At 48.2% G+C, this 20,902-nt stretch overlaps 1 protein-coding gene and 1 pseudogene across 2 annotated transcripts in view; both read right to left on the bottom strand.

Moving 5' to 3' along the window:
• Nucleotides 1-20,902, bottom strand: part of EIF2D (eukaryotic translation initiation factor 2D) — a 130,367-nt gene that overhangs the window by 26,858 nt on the left and 82,607 nt on the right. The window contains exon 13 of the mRNA XM_082246737.1: nt 9,033-9,153. Within this exon, the coding sequence (XP_082102863.1) occupies nt 9,033-9,153 (121 nt within the window). The remainder of the gene's footprint in view (nt 1-9,032; nt 9,154-20,902) is intronic.
• On the bottom strand, nt 9,496-11,187 carry LOC309546657 (zinc finger BED domain-containing protein 4-like; annotated as a pseudogene). The gene is made up of 2 exons: nt 10,941-11,187; nt 9,496-9,922 (listed from the first exon to the last, which is right to left on the bottom strand). The product of its transcript is annotated as a zinc finger BED domain-containing protein 4-like (transcript).

Here is a 20,902-nt window from a genome sequence, read left to right as displayed (position 1 = left end):
TCGTTAACTTCCCTAATCTCCCGCTGCCTCTCTGGTGTGGCTCGAGGTACAGGTAGTACTTCGGAAAATACTACCTTGGAGGTCCTAGTCCTCAACTTAGCGCCTAAGTCCCTGAAATCGTTTAGGACTCTCCGTCTTACTCTGCCTATGTCATTGGTACCCACGTGTACCATGACAGCTGGGTCTTCCCCAGCCCCACCCAATAATCTGTCCACCCGATCCGCGATGTGCCGAGCCCGAGCGCCCGGCAAACAACAGACTGTTCGGCACACACGGTCTTTGTCACAGATTACACTGTCTGTTCTTCTAATAATTGAGTCCCCTACCACCAGCACCTGTCTTTCCTTTCCCTTTCTCCCAGCCTCACTGGAGGAGTTCTTCCCCTGGCAGCTAGGGGCGTCACTCTGCTCCAGCAATGCTGGTCCCTGACTGGTTTCCCCAACATCACACAACGGGGCGTATCTATTGGGGTGCTCCAGTCCAGGATCAGCCTCCTTGCCTTTTTGCCCTCTACCCTTCCTAACTGTCACATGTCTACTCTGCTCTGATGCCTGCACCTCCAATACTCCGCTCCACCTCTGTGCAGACCCCTGCCTGCGCCTGACGGGTACGATCCTGGCTCTCCTCCGGTATGGACATTCGTCTCAGTGTTGCCAGCTGCTTCCCTAGATTCAGGACCTGAGCTTCCAGGGAAGCAACGTGCTTACATTTTGCGCATTTGTATTCGCCCTCGATCACATGTCTGAGGAACGCATACATATTACAAGATGTACACCGAGTCACATCTCCACACCCGCCGGGCATTGTACCTACTAATCTAATCTAATGGGGATTCAGTGATTTAAGACTATACTATGTGGCTATTTCCTAGCTTCCTATCTCTACCTTCTCACCCTCTGGTACTCTGCTTCACTCACTTGACACTCAGTTGCACAACACAATCTCACAGCCTGGTCAGTCGCACGACACTCCCAGCCGCACCACCCGGTCAGTCGCACCACACTCCTGTCGCACTCACTCACAGTCTCACAGCCCGGTTCAGTCGCACCACCCTCACAATCGCACAGCCGGTCAGTCGCACCACACTACCAGTCGCTAGGACACTCACCAGTCGCTAGGACACTCACCAGTCGCAAGGACACTCACCAGTCGCAAGGACACTCACCAGTCGCAAGGAAACTTCACCAGTCGCAGGGACACTCACCAGTCGCAGGGACACTCACCAGTTGCAAGGACACTCACCAGTCGCAGGGACACTCACCAGTCGCAGGGACACTCACCAGTCGCTAGGACACTCACCAGTCGCAAAGATACTCACCAGTCGCAAGGAAACTCACCAGTCGCAGGGACACTCACCAGTCGCAGGGACACTCACCAGTCGCAGGGACACTCACCAGTCGCAGGGACACTCACCAGTCGCAGGGACACTCACCAGTCGCAAGGAAACTCACCAGTCGCAAGGACACTTCACCAGTCGCAAGGACACTTCACCAGTCGCAAGGACACTTCACCAGTCGCAAGGACACTTCACCAGTCGCAAGGACACTTCACCAGTCGCAAGGACACTCACCAGTCGCAAGGACACTTGAGAGTTACAGAATTTATTGCGAATATCTTTAGTCCTCTGAATGCTTGCCACCTATTAACATGCTTATAAGGCATTGTTATATTAAAGATATAGCTATGGAGAGGGACACAAAAATATTTTAGACTTTTATAGTCTTGTGCATACTAAACCATTTCATAAACCGACATATACAGTGCCTTGAAAAAGTATTCTTACAACCACAAATGTATGTTCACTTTCCAGCAAAACAACCACCCTAAAAACCTACAGCCAGATCAAAAGCATATCCACATGTTAGAATGGCCTAGTCAAACTCAAGACCTAAATCCAATTGAGAATCTGTGGCAAGACTTGAAAATTACTATTCAGATGCTCTCCATCTAATCTGATAGAGCCTGAGCTATTTTGCAAAGAAGAATGGGCAAACATTTCTCTCTCTGGATGTGCAAAGCTGGTAGAGACATACCCAAAAAGACTTGCAGCTGTAATTGCAGGAAAGGTGGTTCTACAATGTATTGACAGGGGGACTGAATGCAAATACACGCAACACTTTTCACATATTTATTTGTAAAAAAGTTTGAAAACCATTCATCGTTTTCCTTCCACTTCACAATTATGTGCCACTTTGTGCTGGTCTATCACATAAAATCCCAAAAGAAGGCACTGTAGAGCTAGAGAATACAGACAATAATTTGAAGAAATGCTGTATGGAACAGATGGTTGACTCACAGGACACAATAGATGCCTAAAGTGTGGTGGTAACAATTGACAAAGACATTGCTAAAAGATCCTCTGCATAGTAATTATTGAAAGAAAAAAAAAATTATATAGGCAAAGTAAACAGGGGGAATAACATGAAATAAAACACACAGGTATGGATCTTGGGCATCACGAACGCCAGAGAACGCACCAGACAAGTCAAGGATAAAGTTGTGGATAAGTTTAAAGCACAGTTACATTATAACATTTTTTTCCAAGCTAAGCTTTGAGCATCTCACGGAGCACTGTTTAATCCATCACCCAAAAATGGAAAGAGTATGGCACAACTGCAAGTGCAAACATACTAAGACATGGCCATCTACCTAAAGTGACAGGCTGGGCAAGGAGAGCATTAATCAGAGAAACAGCCAAGAGGTAACTCTGGAGGAGCTGCAGAGATTCACAGCTCAGGTGGGAGGATCTGTCCACATTACAACTATTAGTCGGGCACCCTGCAAACCTGGCCTTTATGGCAAGAAGAAAGCCATTGTTGAAAGAAAGCTATAAGAAGTTCTGTTTGCAGTTTGTGAGAAGCCATGTGAGGGACACAGCAAACATGTGGAAGAAGGTGCTCTTGTCAGGTGAGACCAAAATTGAACTTTAGTGGCCTAAAAGCAAAATGCTAGGTGTGGTGGAAAACGAACACTCCACATTACCTTGAATACATCATCTCCACCGTGAAACATGGTGGTGACAGCATCATATTGTGGGGATGCTTTTCTTCAGCAGGGACAGGGAGGCTGGTCAGAGTTGATAGGAAGATGGATGGAGCCAAATACAGGGCAATCTTGGAAGAAAACCTTTTAAGAGTCTGCAAAAAACTTGAGACTGGGGTGGAGGTTCACCTTCCAGCAGGTCAACGACCCTAAACATACAGTCAGAGCTACAATGGAATGGTTTCGAGCAAAGCAAATTCATGTGTTAAAATGGCCAAGTCAAAGTCCAGACCTAAATCCAATTGAGAATCTGTGGCAAGACTTAAAAATTGCTGTTACCAGACACTCTCCATCCAATCGGAAAGAGTTTGAGCTATTTTGCAAAGAAGAATGGGCAAAAGTTTCACTCTCTAGATATGCAAGGCTGGTAGAGACATACCCAAAAAGACTTGCAGCTGTAATTGCAGCGAAAGGTGGTTCTACAAAGTATTGACTCGGGGGGGCTGAACACAAATGCATGCCAATTAATTTATATATATTTTTGTAAACATTTTTTGAAAACCATTTATTTTCCTTCAACTTCACAATTATGTGCCACTTTGTGTTGGTCTATCACATAAAATCCCAATAAAATACACATTTACGTTTTTGGTTGTAACATCACAAAATGTGGAAAATTTCAGTGTACTTTGCATTTGTACTAATAGGCATGGTATCTCTGATAGTGTATACCATTCATTTATGTTACTCTGAGATGGATATCTGTACTGACATGCGTCTGCATAAATACGGCAATAAAATCTTTGCAAAAAAAAAATTCTATATTCTAATATTTGGTGATTCATTCATTATCACAGCAGCAATTCTCTAGGGTATTCATGGAGTTCATAAAAAAAAATTCTGGTATGTTGTTCCAATCATCCTCGCGAACCAGTTGCAATTCCAGTGCACACTTTGGCTAACATCCAGTGACCAAAGTCTGGATCAATAATGCTCAAGTCTCGGCTCTGTGGGGGCGATGCCTCTAGTTTCATTCATTCATTCTTCTTGTTCTTTTTCATGCAGATAGTGCTTTATGAGCTTGTCTGTGTGCCTTTGGAAATTGTCATGCTGTAGAATGAAGTTGGCACCCTTCAGATGCCTCCACGATCCTACTGCCTGCAGTTCTATGCAATGAGGGTGCCATCAGTTATAACCCAATTACAAACTCACTTCTCAGAAATGCTGCCACAAATTTGCAGGGAACCTCCACAATGCTTCACTGCTGGCTGTAGACATTCAAACACATGCTATTCTCTAGCCCTTCAGCAGACAAACTGCCTTATGTTAAAGACAAATATTTCAAATGTATTTCAGCCCAAAACACCTGCTACATTTTTCTGCTCTGCATTCATTGTGTTTTCTTGCATATGCAACTCTTTTGGCTTTGTTTTACCTTGGATAAAACAGCTTTTTGGTTGCAACTCTTCCACGAAGACCACTTCTGATAACTCTGAACTGATGATCTAAATTGCAGATAGGAGTATCAGGGATCTGTTGGTTTCAGCGAATTCTGAGCTGATAACTATACTGCACATCTTCTGGGTTTGATGAGCAGTAGGCTTGATTTTTTATATGCTGAACTACCTTTACTTGGCTTCTACCGCAACGCAAGTCTCTAAACGTAAGAGTTTTTGTAAAATGAAGCTTTACCATTTGCTGGCTTCTACTTAAATGCTTGTAACAACTCTTGAAGTATGTCTTTCTGGGTCTTGTTGCCATGTCATGCCATGTACATTCCAAAACTTTGGTAAAATGTGATCATAGAAAGGCAAAATAACAGTAGATTGATGACTGCATTTGCCATAAAAGCATTGATGGTTCCATCGATTTGATGTTCTTAGGGTACACAACATACCCACTCTATGTTCTGCATTTTTTCCCCTTCAGTCCCTAAGGGGGATGTTAATGTTACATTTTAAGATCTGTGGTACTAATGTACCTGATAGCACTGGTATTGGATAACCTGCCTTGGCTTCTGTGACGGTACTAGCCGTCACTATGGGTGATGGATCACCCTGTTCCTGGATTGTAAACCCCTTTGTGTCATTTTCTTATGAGTTTGGGACATTGCATTTTATTTCCCCTTTATTCATCCTCTGAACAACTGACTCATGGCATTGAGTTAATGTAATGTAATGTTACAACCCATCCCCCCCCCCCCTCCTGTTTCTGTGTCTAAGTGTGTGGATTCATGGCAGACAATGGTCTGAGTTGGAGACATCTCTCCGCAGGGGGTGTGTATTAAGACTGCTTGTTTCAAATGTACAAATGTTCAGTTCTCATTGGTTGGTTCCCTTCCCCCCCTTCTGTGGAAAGGCTAAGGGGAGTTTCCCTAACTGTATGTAAAACTGTTGTCTTGGAATGTATTAAACAGTTTAAGCTCTGGATGGTTAACCCTCAACACCTGTGTGGATTGTCTCGTGATTGAGGGGTTAAAGGCTGGATATGACTTCTCTGCAGGCTGTGGGTGCGTTTGGAGGACAGGAGACACAGATTCGGCGGATGTGCCCAGCTGGGGTACAAAGATCCGTTACATTGGTGGCAGCGGTGGGATGTCTCCTGCAGTCCAGGACATCCAAACCACCACCAGGATTCAAGATCTGGGCAGCTGCCGAGGAGTGATACGGGGACCAGCCAGCATGAGAGCGGAGTTCGGAAGGAGGCTGCAAGGCATGCGGAAGCAACATCTGGGACCAGCGACAGAGCACACCAGGCTCGGCTGGGAGGATGTGATCCGCCGGCAACTCTGGCATGAGGCGCTAAGCCACGAGCGGCACCATCAGGGGAAGATCCTTCCCTCGTCCACAGAGATGTACCGGAAGCAGTACCGTGCGCGAGAGGTGTTCCTGAGGGAACGACCGCGAGATGAAGGGAAGACGGAGCTCGGAAGATTGGTCCAGGAGGAAATGAGGCTGGACGCCAGCTACAGAGCCCTCCGGTGGTTCGCGGCTCAACTGTGGCCAGGTACAGCAGATGGCAGCCCAACAGAAGGCGTTGGCTATGGCGGCGTGGGGCTGCTCCATCAAAAAATGTACGGAGACCCAGACTTTGGGAGCGATGAGGAGTGGCGGCTGGAACACATTCTGGATTTCCGAGATGAGGTGCTGGACCTCCCCGACGAGGCGTGTGACCTGGAGGAATTGGAGTTCCTGGTTGAGCAGGAATGGGAGCTCGAGATTGCCTACAAGCGGCTGTTTGACGGTGATCAGCAGCCTGGCATGGCTCCCGTTGCCTGGGACTGTCCGAGAGAAATAGCAGACAGTCATGAAGATGAGAAGCAAATGGGGCCAGGAGTGACCCTGCGTTTTCCCGTACTAACTGCAATGGAAGAAGCAGCGATGATACAGAGGGCACTGCGAGCGCTAGAATGCCGGAACGCACCGGAGGTCCACCAGGCAGCGAGACAAGCTGATAGCATGAAGGTCTCAGAAGGGGGAGTTGAGACAGGCGCTGGAAGGCTGGGAAATGGTGATCAGCAGCAAGTCCAGAGTATCTCATCTGGTGCCCCAGCAGAAGCATTGGCTACAGGGCAGAGTGCCCCTGGCATCTGCCCAGCATCAGAAAAAGAGTTGGATCCGGAGAGTCAGAGAGGATCTGCGTGAGCTGTTTTCCCAACAGCAGATACCCCCACCGGGAGTAGAGGAAGCAATTCTCCCTCCCCAACAATTGGACACTACCCCAGTGTTTATCCCCCCAGCAGAAGCGCTGGCTACGGGGCAGAGTGCCGCTGGCCTCTGCCCACCCTCAGAGGTAGATCCAGGGAGTCCGAGGGGTGACCTCAGTGAGCCGTTTCCCCAGCACTTGGACACTACCCCAGTGGTTATCCCCCCAGCAGAAGCGCTGGCTACGGGGCAGAGTGCCGCTGGCCTCTGCCCACCCTCAGAGGTAGATCCAGGGAGTCCGAGGGGTGACCTCAGTGAGCCGTTTCCCCAGCACTTGGACACTACCCCAGTGTTTATCGCCCCAGCAGAAGTGCTGGCTACAGGGCAGAGTGCCCCTGGCATCTGCCCAGCATCAGAAAAAGAGTTGGATCCGGAGAGTCTGAGAGAGGATCTGCGTGAGCTGTTTTCCCAACAGCAGATATCCCCACCGGGAGTAGAGGAAGCAATTCTCCCTCCCCAGCAATTGGACACTACCCCAATGTTCATCCCCCCAGCAGAAGCGCTGGCTACAGGACAGAGCGCTGATGGTCTCTGCCCAGCATCAGAACCAGAGATGAAGAATCCGGGAGACAGTCCCTGCAAGATACCTTCTCAGCGGCTCGTAACTACACCAGGAGAAAAGCAAGTACCTTTTTCTCCCCAAATGCATAGCCCTACCAGCCTACATTCCCTACCAGCGGAAGCGCTGGCATCAGGGCAGAGAATTATTCAGCTCCCCCCAATATCTGCAACCCTGCCCTGGATCAGAGGAGTGCAGACAGCTGTTCCCACTCTGCAGCGGCTGTTTTTATTCATGGGAGACCCTATGTGCGGTGTTGCTCCCCAGCGCCAGAGTCGTTCTTTTACTTTTCCTGGTTGCCTGGGGTGGAAGTTTGTGACTAACGCAGGTCCAGACCATTTGAGGGTCAGGAACCTCGTTAGTCTGTTTTTTAAAGGGGAGAAATGTGACAGAACCCACTGTCACTGTGTGTTTTGGAGGGGACTGTGCGCAAGCCTCCTACCGACAGACTATGGGCCAGAAGCTACTGGAGTTTGGCGCTGCAGCCTTTTGACTTTACCATCCACTACTGGCCTGGGAAGCAACGCCGACGAATTATCCAGGCAAACAGACATTGACTCTTTTTGGGATTTGTTACCCGACTAATTCAGGCACAGACCAGTTGGAGGTCTAGTACCTGGATTAGTCTACCTTTGGGGGGGAAGAGATGTGACGGTACTAGCCGTCACTATGGGTGATGGATCACCCTGTTCCTGGATTGTAAACCCCTTTGTGTCATTTTCTTATGAGTTTGGGACATTGCATTTTATTTCCCCTTTATTCATCCTCTGAACAACTGACTCATGGCATTGAGTTAATGTAATGTAATGTTACAACCCATCCCCCCCCCCCCCCCCCCTCCTGTTTCTGTGTCTAAGTGTGTGGATTCATGGCAGACAATGGTCTGAGTTGGAGACATCTCTCCGCAGGGGGTGTGTATTAAGACTGCTTGTTTCAAATGTACAAATGTTCAGTTCTCATTGGTTGGTTCCCTTCCCCCCCTTCTGTGGAAAGGCTAAGGGGAGTTTCCCTAACTGTATGTAAAACTGTTGTCTTGGAATGTATTAAACAGTTTAAGCTCTGTATGGTTAACCCTCAACACCTGTGTGGATTGTCTCGTGATTGAGGGGTTAAGGGCTGGATATGACTTCTCTGCAGGCTGTGGGTGCGTTTGGAGGACAGGAGACACAGATTCGGCGGATGTGCCCAGCTGGGGTACAAAGATCCGTTACAGCTTCAATGAGTGGTGCCGAGGTACCTTGTATCTCCATTAGTATTGGATCAGTGTCACAGGTGCTAAGATGTAAGGGGGTGTATTCAAACACGCACAAAGGCACACAGAAGACCACAACCCCGCTAGGAGAACCTTTTATTTTCAGTGTTTATCACAAAAGTTTAAACAACTTTTCTTCTTGATCTCAACCCCAAAAACAATGGTCTAGTTACTGATAACAGCATAACCTGCTGTCAATTACCTACAAAGGTTACTTATGAGAAACCCCTCCATCGAAACACTCCACACCATAGAACTGCCAGGCTCTTCTCTCAGCTGGTGAAAACACCTGTTTCCACTAGTTGGGGCAGCTCTACCCTACCTCTAGGTGACTTTTTCCCACTCAATGTGCTCACCACCTTTGTCCTGATCTCTCTTATACAAACAAAATGGCACATATGCCCTTACACAATGCACAATGTCAGCTGGTTGGTCCGTGTGTTAATATGTATATGTACAGTATATATTTTTAAAATAATAATATCACACACTTGAAACATTACTTGAAATACAACTTTCACTTATATATAGTTACCTTCTTGTTTGATGCCCTCTGTGCCACAGTGATATCAATGGGCTCAATATTTCCCTTACGGACAACAGGAGAGCTCCCAGGGAAAGTAACTCTATGTGAAGGTTGCATTCTTTCCAAGCACCTAAAACAGAAACCAGAAAGAGGAAAGTCAGAAAACAAAACCATTTCTAATTTTCTCCTATAATGGCATATCCATTTTATATATAGAATATATATTAGAGCTGCACAATTCTGGCAAAAATGAGAATCATGATTTTTAAAAAATATTTTTTATTTTAAAGATTTACAACCTCTGAACATTAGGTTATCAAACAAGATGGCAATAAAACAAGCCATAATGCTCTTTGCTTCAAACTAATTTAAAGAAATGTAATGAAAAACAATGTAATGTGAAATAAATGATTACATTTAAAAAAACAAAAAACAAAAAAAAAACAACATTCAGATATTTGTCAGATCCGATTTATAGGTTCTTTGCTAGAAACACAAGCCTATCAACATTTTGTGGCTTTAGTGCAGAATGGCGCCCCCTGAATGCCCCCTGGGCTAAAAACCCTTTCAGAAGGGGAATTGGTTGCAGGAATGCAAAGGTATTTTCTGGCCAGTGCAGACAATCTTGGATACTGCTCCTTGTGAGCCTTCCACCAGACTAATGGATCATCTTCACTGTCAGTGTTGCCCAAGAACAGGCAAGACTGTAGCTCCAAGGCCAAGCTTACAGATTTTTGTTGCTGTGAGGCTGAGGCTGGATCTGGTGGCCCTTCGTTTCCTTGTGCTGCTTTGAAAAAGCTACCTAAGGTCTTTTGAGTGTTCTTTGCAGGACTGCTACTACTACTAGTAGTAGTTGTAGGGATAATATAAAAGAAAATGTAACCCGCGCCCCTATAGGACTAAAGCAACAAACTCCAAACACTGGTAGGTTATAGGTATGGAAGAGAGAAAGGGGAGTTGCGCTATAGCACATAAAACCTTTACACACATAAACCAAATAGCTTGGGTGTGCTGTTAAATATAGCTGGAATGAAATGACTAAAATACACATATATAAAAACAGTCCATGTAAACAAATAAACTGTATATGTAAAATTTGGTCAAAGACAGTATAAGCTATACTGGAAGTGATATAAAGTCCAGACAAATATACTGCAAAGGTTATCCACCCAGCCAATGAAGCCTGTAGTGAAAGTAGTAGACAGTCCAGATAAATACACTGCAAAGGTTATCCACCCAGGTGATTAAGATGATATCAAACAGCCTGAGGTCCTGACCACCATGTACTGCCTCTTACCAGAAAGCGGTGGGATAAGCACATTGAGTAGTTAAGGACTACTGCAGCCTATCTCCCAAACGCAACTGCTCCAAGGACTTCCAAACACTTGAAGAGACCGGCACAGGCTCCCCTCAGGATCTTGATAGCATATGTCTCACACAGGGTATCTCACATGGAGTGGGGGATAATAAACAGACGGGACATGCCCATAGTGTAATACCTCAATAACAGTTTATTGACAGAACACAATAGGGTATGCACTCACCCACAAAAGATAAGAATAAACACAGCGCTGTGGAGAACTGGAGGCTTTCGGCAATGGATCTTCCCAGTGCCACCAAAAAGATGACCGACCTCGAACTTCCGGGTGTGATGTGGTGACGCTAGACTAGCTCCTCCCATGCGTTTCGTCATTCTGACGTTGTCAAGGGGACGTGTATTTATCTGGACTCTCTACTTCTTTCACTACAGGCTTCATTGGCTGGGTGGATAACCTTTGCAGTATATTTGTCTGGACTTTATATCACTTCCAGTATAGGTTATACTGTCTTATGACCAAATTTTACATATACAGTTTATTTGTTTACATGGACTGTTTTTATATATGTGTATTTTAGTCATTTATATATATATTTAACAGTAGTTGTAGGGAGACTTTCCTTAACTTTTGTTAGCTTTGACATTTCATCTTTTAGACTGTTCTGGACAGCAGTTTGTTATCCTCATTGATGCAAGTCATCTTAAAACGTGGGATCGAGGGTTGTGGCTATGTCGAAAAGGTCTTGTGTTTTTTGGTCATGATATTTTTTCTCCAGATACGCCATGATCTTTGATTTCATTGTGCGAATAAGATCAGAGTCATCTTCCTTAACAGCCAAAACAGAAGACGGAGTGCAGGTTTCACAGAAGAGACACTGGCATACTGCTCTCCTGAAAGACCATCTGTGAAATCTGCCAGTGGGGTGTGAGTCTTGTCCACAGCCTCCAGGACCTTTCCATGCTGGCAAGAGGTGCCTAACCTTGCAGTCAGAAGAGAGGTCATGGGTGATGGCAGCTTGCTGCTCAAGTATCCTCCCAACCATAGCCTGCCTAGATCCCCACCTTGTTGTGAGCTTGTGGTCTGGTAAACTGAGTTGTTTTTGTGCCTCAGAAAGCTCCCTCTTCCTCCCCCAACAGTAGCTGAAACACTTGACAAGCTTTTTCAAAAACCCACAGCACGTTCAATTCGTGGGTCCTTCATTGTATTCTCCATTGCGAGATGAAGCCTATGACCAAAACATAGTTACATAGTTGTTGAGGTTGAATAAAGACTATAGTCCATCCAGTTCAACCTGTGTAGGTGTGTGTGGACGCAATAATTTCCCATACCCTTGAATGTTATGATCCTTGAGATGTACATCCAAGAGTCGTTTAAAAGTAGCCATACTCCCTGCAGTTACTACCACTTGTGGTAGAGAATTCCACAATCTTGTAACTCTCTCCAGCTCCAACACATCCATTCTGAGGACTGGTGACCAGAACTGGACAGAATACTCCAGATGTGGTCGGACCAGTGATTTATAAAGTGGTAGAATTATAGATTTATCTCTGGAATACATTCCCTTCCTTATGCAAGCTAATATTCTGCCGGCTTTGGCAGCTGCAGCTTGACATTGCATGCTATTACTAAGACTCCCAGATCTTTCTCCGTTTTTGATTCCCCCAGGGATTCCCCCCCCCCCCCAAAGTGTATTGGGCGTTTATATTTTTAGTCCCTAAGTGCAATACTCCACGCCTCCTTCCATTTTCTCCTTGCAATGACTCCTGGGAGATGAGCGTCATCGATCCCAGGAGTCAATGCGCCTGCACCGGCCCTGCTCGTCACTTCCGGTGCAGGTGCGTCATTCCCTCCTGAACAACTTCTGGGCATGCCCAGAAGCTGTGCAAGGATGATGCGCCTGCACCGGAAGTGACGAGCAGGGGCGGTGCAGGGCATTCTGGGACTCCAACCTCACCGAAGAGGACACTCCAGCTTCAGCTGCCCATACCGGAGATGGCAGCGCTGGACAAGACATTTTCAAGGTAAGTATTTCTTCTAAAAGGTAAGTGAAACAGGGGACAGTTCAGAGGCTATCGTTGCTTAAATGCACTAGCCCTGACTGTCCCGGGGGTATTTTTAGCTAAAAAACATTTTTTCAGGGTGGAGCTCCGCTTTAATTTAGTGTCATCTGCAAAAACTAATATCAAGCTACTCATCCCGTCCTCAATGCAATTTATGAATAAACTGAACAAAATTGGTCCCAGGACAGAGCCTTGGGGGACCCAAATTACCACCCCAGACCTGAGTACCCGTTATTACCACCCTTTGGACACACCCCTTTAACCAGTTTTGTATCCAAGAACAAACCTTGTGGTCGATGCCTGCAGACATTATTTTATAAATTAAGCGTTTGTGGGGAACTGTATCAAACGCCTTAGCAAAATCCAGGTACACCACATCCACAGGTCTCCCTCCATCTAGCTCACAGCTCACCTCCTCACAGAATGTTAACAGATTAGTTTGACAAGAACGCCCTTTTGTAAACCTGTGCCGATTACTGCTGATGATGTTGTTCTCTTTAGCAAACTCTTGGATATAGTCCCTTATCATCCCCTCCAGAAGTTTACATACTATTGACGTCAGGCTGACCGGCCTATAATTTCCTGGTACATGCCTCTGCCCTTTTTTGAATATCGGTATCACGTTAGCTTTCCTCCAGTCACCTGGTACATTTCCTGTCAAAATACTGTCAGCAAAGATCAGGAACAATGGTCTAGATATAACCTTACTGAGTTCTTTGAGTACTCTCGGATGTACGTAATCCGGTCCTGGTGGTTTACGTGTGTTAATTTTATCCAGCCTTTCCCTGATTTCACCCTCTATTAGCATTAGCGCAAGTCCTGTGAAGTACTGCTAACCATACAGTTATGGTCAGTGTACCCCTCCTTTTCCTGTGTAAAGACTGAGGAGAAGAAGGCATTAAGCGCGGATGCCTTTTCAGTGTCCTCTGTAACCATCCTCCCCTCATTATTAATTATGTGTGCAACATGCTCTGATCTCGTTTTTTTGCTGTTGATATATTCAATCATTTTTTAGGGTTCATTTTACTTTCCTCTGCTATTTGTCTCTCGAAGTTGATTATTTTAGCCATTTTGATTTCGTATTTACATTTCTTATTTGATTCCTTGTATTGTTGGAAAGCCGATATTGTGCCCTCCGATTTATACCTCATGAAGGCCTTTTTTTTTCAATAATACGTTGTTTTACATTAGGGTTAAGCCAGCCAGGTTTAGCTTTGGCTCTTCTAAATTTATTTCCCATAGGAATGCACTGTGCGATGCAATTGTTTAATATGTTCCTAAAGTACTCCCATTTTTTTCTCCGTGGTCAGTGTTCCTAGGGTTTGGTCCCAGTTTATTTTCTCTATCATTGAGCACAGTTTGGGGAAGTTTGCCCTTCTGAAGTTTAGGGTTCTTATGTTCCCCTCTTGCTTGGTTATATTGTTATTTACGCTAAATGTGATCATCCTGTGATTGCTAGAACCCAAAGAAATGAAAAATGCAGTCATTTCCACTGATTTATAGATATGGCCTATACAATGTTGGTTCTGTTGTCTGTAGTGATGCACACAAGATTTTCCTCCTCCAACTTCCAGTTTATGAAAGCATCCTTTAATCCCTGCTCCAAAGCTTCACCAGTGTGGTCTTCAGGGAAAAACTCAGTTTGTAGGCACCGACTTTTCAACTCAAAATCATCAGTAATGAAATGGATGGTTATGTTTATGTATGGTTCCATTGCTCTGCTGGACCATAAATCTGAAGTTGCTGCAAAATTAAGTACATCTCCAAATTCCATTTCAATTGTTTCACGTCATTTGTCTCGTACAGAGCAAGGATTGCAACGTGTGAAAAATGAGTACAAGAGGGCACGCGATACCGCTTATCAAGGGTTTTTTTTTTTTTAATTTTTATTTATAACAATTTTTTGCAACACAGACAGTACAAACCTAGAAAACATTCTAAAAAAAAAATAGAAAAAAAAGAAATACAACAGACAGATTGGGATTATTCCACAGTGGCGTAGCAGGGGAGTAGTCCTGTGCATCAAGTGTAGTCAAGGATCCCACCCTATCCCATGCCCGAATCGTAGCTCGCATTGATTTCGTCAATGGGAAAGCTATTCTAGTCCCTCTGTACACCAAATAGTGTAAGCTCTCATACGATCCCAAAAGCGCAGCCTCAAGGACCGTGGCTGCATCACTATCGTTGCGAAGAAGCCATCGCCTAACCACCACCATCTGACCGGCCAGATAGTATTTAGAGAGATCTGGGAGCGCCAGACCCCCTTGACCCACCGGTTCCTGAAGAGCCCTAAGCCCTATCCGAGGGTGAGTGGAAGACCATCAAAAGGAGCCAAATATGCTATGCACCCGCTTAAAATAGGAATCAGGGACCCAGACGGGAGAATTGCCCAACAAATAAAGAAAAAATTGTCTGACCAGACTTCTGGGGTTGAGCACCGCCCCCCACACACACACACCTGTACTCCATCAGTGTCCACTATCAAGTAGATATTGTAGTGCATTAGCACATCTCTCCCAGCAAGGAGTGTTGTCTCCAAGGGTTAGAGAGGCTGGATTCATCCTTTTTTATGGATAGTGTAGGACCCACTGACAATGGGGTACTTTGACGTAGTGGTGGGCTTGAGCACGATATGGCCATATGGTGGGACCAAATCCCCATTTTTATTTATGGATTGTCTTCATATTTGATAGTCATTTCTTTTGCATGTGTGCGCTATTCTTTTTTAATATGCATGTCGCTTGGTTCATAGCTGCACCAGCTTTAGAAATACATGTTCAGGGTTTGCTCCCCCTACTTTTTGCTTGTTTATTAAATAAAGAAAAATTGGCAAAATCTTCATCTTAATAAGATTAATGCGTCCTATCAGAGAGAGAGGCAACTGTTTCCATGCATCCAACTGTGCCCTGACTCTCGGGAGTAGCGGAGCAAGGTTAAGGGGCATATAGCCAGTAACCCTAGGGGAGACCCGGACACCAAGATACTTGAATTCAGCGACCCAAGGGATCGGTACCCGGGGAGTAAGTTGAGACCTGGCTCCGAGATCTATGGGCATGACACAGGACTTCTCCCAGTTGACCCGAAGGCCTGAAAATCTCTCAAAGATCAAGAGCAGCTCGTAAACCGCAAAAAGGGACTGCCCAGGGTCTTGCAGGAACAGCAAAAATGTCGTCCGCGTATAGAGCTATACACTCCCTAATCCCTCCCACCTCCAGAGCACGCACCTCCCTGGATGCCCTCAGTGCCATGGCCACAGGCTCTATAGCTAGGGCGAACAGGGACGGGGGAAAGAGGGCACCCCTGACGAGTCCCCCTCCCAATCCTGCACTGCCCCGAGACCGCCATCCCAATACGAATGGCAGCCGTTGGCGCATTATACAGCAGGGCCATCCACTTAAGTAATTTTTCCCCAAAGCCCATAAAATGCAGGACAGTCAGAAGGTCAGAAGGTAAGTCCAATCTACAGAATCAAAGGCCTTTGTCATATCTAAGGAAACGACCACCCGAGCCCCTACCACTGCATGATCAACCTGTAAGTGGGTAAACAGTCTCCGTAGGTTAGTATCAGTTGACTTCTGGGGGATGAATCCAGTCTGGTCAATACTTACCAACGAGGTGATTACACCAGCCAGGCAGGTAGCCAGTACTTTAGTGAGAATTTTAAGATCCTGGTTAAGGAGAGATATAGGCCGGTAAGACGAACAGTCCAGGGGGGGGGGGGGTCTTTCCCCGGTTTGGGTATCAAAACAATTTGAGCCTCCATAAACAAAGCCGGGAGGACCCTCTGCTCCAAACAGTAGTGAAAGAGCCTCTGAAGCCGGGGGACCACCAGGTCCATGTGAGCCCTATACCACCAGGGCCGGACTGGCGTATCGGGATACCGGGATATATACCGGTGGGCCGCCGGCCCTGGGGCCGCTTTGATAGGCCGCCCGCAGAGCGCCGCTTTAAGTTTGCCGGCCGCCCGCAGTGCTGCTTTAAGGATTCCATTGATGGGGCCGCTCGCCGCTGATTGGCCGCTCGCGCTCTCTGCCGATTGGCCGGCGGCCGCTGACGCTATGCAGCCAGGCTGCGTGCACTGCCCCGGCCCCCTCTGCGCTCCCGATGTGAGCGGCATGACGTCACAGCGGGGCCGGGCGGCTGGCCGGCTGCGCCTGCGCGGTGGACGACGGTGCTGGCGTGCTGCTGGCTCTGGCTGGAGGCTGGTGCATCTTTTCAACTTGAGTCTGGCGCCGACGATCCCTCCCCCCTCCTCCCAGTCTCCCACACTGCACACACGCCGCACGTGATCGCAGCAGGTCAGAGGTCAGGTCAGCTCCAGTCCGGTTTGGCGGTTTGGCTGGCACACTGTCGAGTGTGTGTGCTGTGTGTGTCCCATCCAGTCGTCGTGCCTGGTGGTAAGTGCTGCCAATGAATGGGGGCAATGCTGTGGCGCTCTGCAATGAATGGGGGCAATGCTGTGCGCTCTGCAATGAATGGGGGCAATGCTGTGGCGCTCTGCAATGAATGGGGGCAATGCTGTGCGCTCTGCAATGAATGGGGAAAGGCTGTGCGCTCTGCAATGAATGGGGAAAGGCTGTGCGCTCTGCAATGAATGGGGGCAATGCTGTGCGCTCTGCAATGAATGGGGGCAATGCTGTGGCGCTCTGCAATGAATGGGGGCAATGCTGTGGCGCTCTGCAATGAATGGGGGCAAGGTTGTGGCGCTCTGCAATGAATGGGGGCAATGCTGTGCGCTCTGCAATGAATGGGGGCAATGCTGTGGCGCTCTGCAATGAATGGGGGCAAGGCTGTGGCACTCTGCAATGAATGGGGGCAATGCTGTGCGCTCTGCAATGAATGGGGGCAATGCTGTGCGCTCTGCAATGAATGGGGGCAATGCTGTGGCGCTCTGCAATGAATGGGGGCAATGCTGTGGCGCTCTGCAATGAATGGGGGCAAGGCTGTGGGGCTCTGCAATGAATGGGGGCAATGCTGTGGGCACTCTGCAATGAATGGGGGCAAGGCTGTGGCGCTCTGCAATGAATGGGGGCAATGCTGTGCGCTCTGCAATGAATGGGGGCAATGCTGTGGCGCTCTGCAATGAATGGGGGCAAGGCTGTGGCGCTCTGCAATGAATGGGGGCAAGGCTGTGGCGCTCTGCAATGAATGGGGGCAAGGCTGTGGAGCTCTGCAATGAATGGGGGCAATGCTGTGGCGCTCTGCAATGAATGGGGGCAATGCTGTGGCGCTCTGCAATGAATGGGGGCAATGCTGTGGCGCTCTGCAATGAATGGGGGCAATGCTGTGGCGCTCTGCAATGAATGGGGGCAAGGCTGTGGGGCTCTGCAATGAATGGGGGCAATGCTGTGGGCACTCTGCAATGAATGGGGGCAATGCTGTGGGCACTCTGCAATGAATGGGGGCAAGGCTGTGGCGCTCTGCAATGAATGGGGGCAATGCTGTGCGCTCTGCAATGAATGGGGGCAATGCTGTGGCGCTCTGCAATGAATGGGGGCAAGGCTGTGGCGCTCTGCAATGAATGGGGGCAAGGCTGTGGAGCTCTGCAATGAATGGGGGCAATGCTGTGGCGCTCTGCAATGAATGGGGGCAATGCTGTGGCGTTCTGCAATGAATGGGGGCAAGGCTGTGGCGCTCTGCAATGAATGGGGGCAAGGCTGTGGCGCTCTGCAATGAATGGGGGCAAGGCTGTGGCGCTCTGCAATGAATGGGGGCAATGCTGTGGCGCTCTGCAATGAATGGGGGCAAGGCTGTGGCGCTCTGCAATGAATGGGGGCAAGGCTGTGGCGCTCTGCAATGAATGGGGGCAATGCTTTGGCGCTCTGCAATGAATGGGGGCAATGCTTTGGCGCTCTGCAATGAATGGGGGCAATGCTGTGCGCTCTGCAATGAATGGGGAAAGGCTGTGGCGCTCTGCAATGAATGGGGGCAATGCTGTGGCGCTCTGCAATGAATGGTGGCAATGCTGTGCGCTCTGCAATGAATGGGGGCAATGCTGTGGCGCTCTGCAATGAATGGGGGCAATGCTGTGGCGCTCTGCAATGAATGGGGGCAAGGCTGTGGCGCTCTGCAATGAATGGGGGCAATGCTGTGGCGCTCTGCAATGAATGGGGGCAATGCTGTGCGCTCTGCAATGAATGGGGGCAATGCTGTGCGCTCTGCAATGAATGGGGGCAATGCTGTGCGCTCTGCAATGAATGGGGGCAATGCTGTGGCGCTCTGCAATGAATGGGGGCAAGGCTGTGGCGCTCTGCAATGAATGGGGGCAAGGCTGTGGCGCTCTGCAATGAATGGGGGCAATGCTGTGGCGCTCTGCAATGAATGGGGGCAAGGCTGTGGCGCTCTGCAATGAATGGGGGCAATGCTGTGGCGCTCTGCAATGAATGGGGGCAATGCTGTGGCGCTCGGCAATGAATGGGGGCAATGCTGTGGCGCTCTGCAATGAATGGGGGCAATGCTGTGGTGCTCTGCAATGATCATTGGGGGCAATGCTGTGGCGCTCTGCAATGATCATTGGGGGCAAGCCTGTGGCACTCTGCAATGATTGGGGGCAATGCTGTGGGCACTCTGCAATGAATGGGGGCAATGCTGTGGTCACTGTGCATTGAAAGGGGGACACGCTGGTCACTGTGCATTGTAAGGGGGGCACGCTGGTTACTCTACATTGAAAGGGGGGCACGCAGCGCTGGTCACTGTGCACTGAAAGGGGGGCACGCTGGTCACTGTGCATTGAAAGGGGGGCACCCTTGTCACTGTGCATTGAAAGGGGGGCACGCTGGTCACTGTGCATTGAAAGGGTGGCACGCCTTTAAATGTAGTCTAATCACCATAACAATAAAGGGTCTAATCTTGATGATTGCGCCACGTTTACAACTTTTTTGTGCTCTTTATATACAAGTCCTTTGTGTGCTTTTATATCAGTCTTATCTATAAATAATGCTCTCATTAAATGTGCTTTAAAATGCATGATTTTACCTTTTTATGAACAAGAACTCAATGTTGTGCTGGTATGACGACGCAATGCTATGGGGCTGGTATGTAATTTTTTCCGGGGCTGGTATGTAATTTTTTCCAGGGCTGGTTTTCATACCCAGTCCGGCCCTGTATACCACTCCACACAGAGCCTGTCAGGGCCAGGGGACTTACGCGGTGGAAAGGCTTTTATTGCCAGTTCAATTTCCTCAGCTGAAATGTCCGCCTCCAGGCCATCTCTCTCCTCCTCCGAAAGGGTAGGAATAGCCAAAGTCAAGAGAAGGGATTCAAGATCCTGCAGCCGGTACGGGGGAATGGGCAAGTAGGTTTGTGTGCAATAGGATATAAAAGCATCCATGACCCCCTCCGGGGTGGTGACAACCCGGCCCCCATCATCTCTGACACACGGAATATTCGTTTGTACCCTGTGATCAGCCACCAGAAGTCTGCCATTCTTGTCCCCCCTCTCGAACAGATTTTCCGCTTGTTTAGTCCAAGACGTGTGCATGAGACTGGTGAAGTGGAGAGCCAGGCGGCGCCGAGCCGCCAACAGTGCCACATAAGTAGCACTGGAAGGATCAGAGGCGTGGGCCTGTTCGCATGCTCATTCCCTGTACTGAAATTCCGCATGCTCATTCCCCGTACCGTAATTCCTCTAGTACAGAATTAAATTGCCTCCGGGCATGTTTAATACCCGAGATATATTGGCCCCTTAGAAAAGCCTTAAAAGGCGTCCCAAACCACCGGTGGATCAGCCGAGGACTCGTTATCAGTCCAGTATCCCTCCATAGCCGGGGACACCTGAGAGGTCACCAACTCCACATCTAACCAGCCAGGGCTCAGCCTCCATGCCCCCCCCCCCCCCCGAGAACCAGATGACACACCCATATGAATTGCCAAAGGGGTATGGTCCGACAGAGCCCCCGCTAGATAATTGGCACCCCTGAGGAGCCGTAACATGGGGGCATTAGCAAAGGCCATATCCATGCTGGAGGAAGATCTGTGGGTCTTGGTCAAGTGAGAAAAACATTTAGTACCTGGATTCTTCCACCTCCACAACTCAGTCAGGGATGCCGTAGCCGCCCACATCACCAGGTCCACCGAGGCGGGTCTAGCAGGATTGGAAGAATCCAGGGATGCGTCCAGAATGGCGTTGAAGTCTCCGGCCACAATCAGGGGGAGGTGCATAAAAGGAACCAGCTTATCTAACAATTCGTATAATACAGAGCCCTGGAATGGGGGAGGTACATAGACATTAACCAAAACCATTGTACAAGAATGAATATCGGCAAGTACAATCAAATAGCGACCCTTAGGGTCAGAGATAACCTGATGTATAGTGCAGGGGATCGCTTTGCGAATGAGGATAGCCACACCCCTAGAATAGGAGGAGTAAGTAGTAGCGTGCAGCGCCCGCTGTATCCAGGGGCGGTGCAAAGCCCAGGGAAAAGCCCAGAATGAGCACCCAGACCGAGGAGAGACATGAACCACTGCACTACCATCAAGAACCCCCCCACCACAGTGTAAA

This window comes from Pelophylax lessonae (genome assembly GCF_965119305.1).
Source record: "Pelophylax lessonae genome assembly, chromosome: 2".
Classification (NCBI taxonomy): Eukaryota; Metazoa; Chordata; class Amphibia; order Anura; family Ranidae; genus Pelophylax; species Pelophylax lessonae.
The sequence above is the reverse complement of the archived record's forward strand: the minus strand, read 5'-3'. Positions and strand labels throughout refer to the sequence as shown.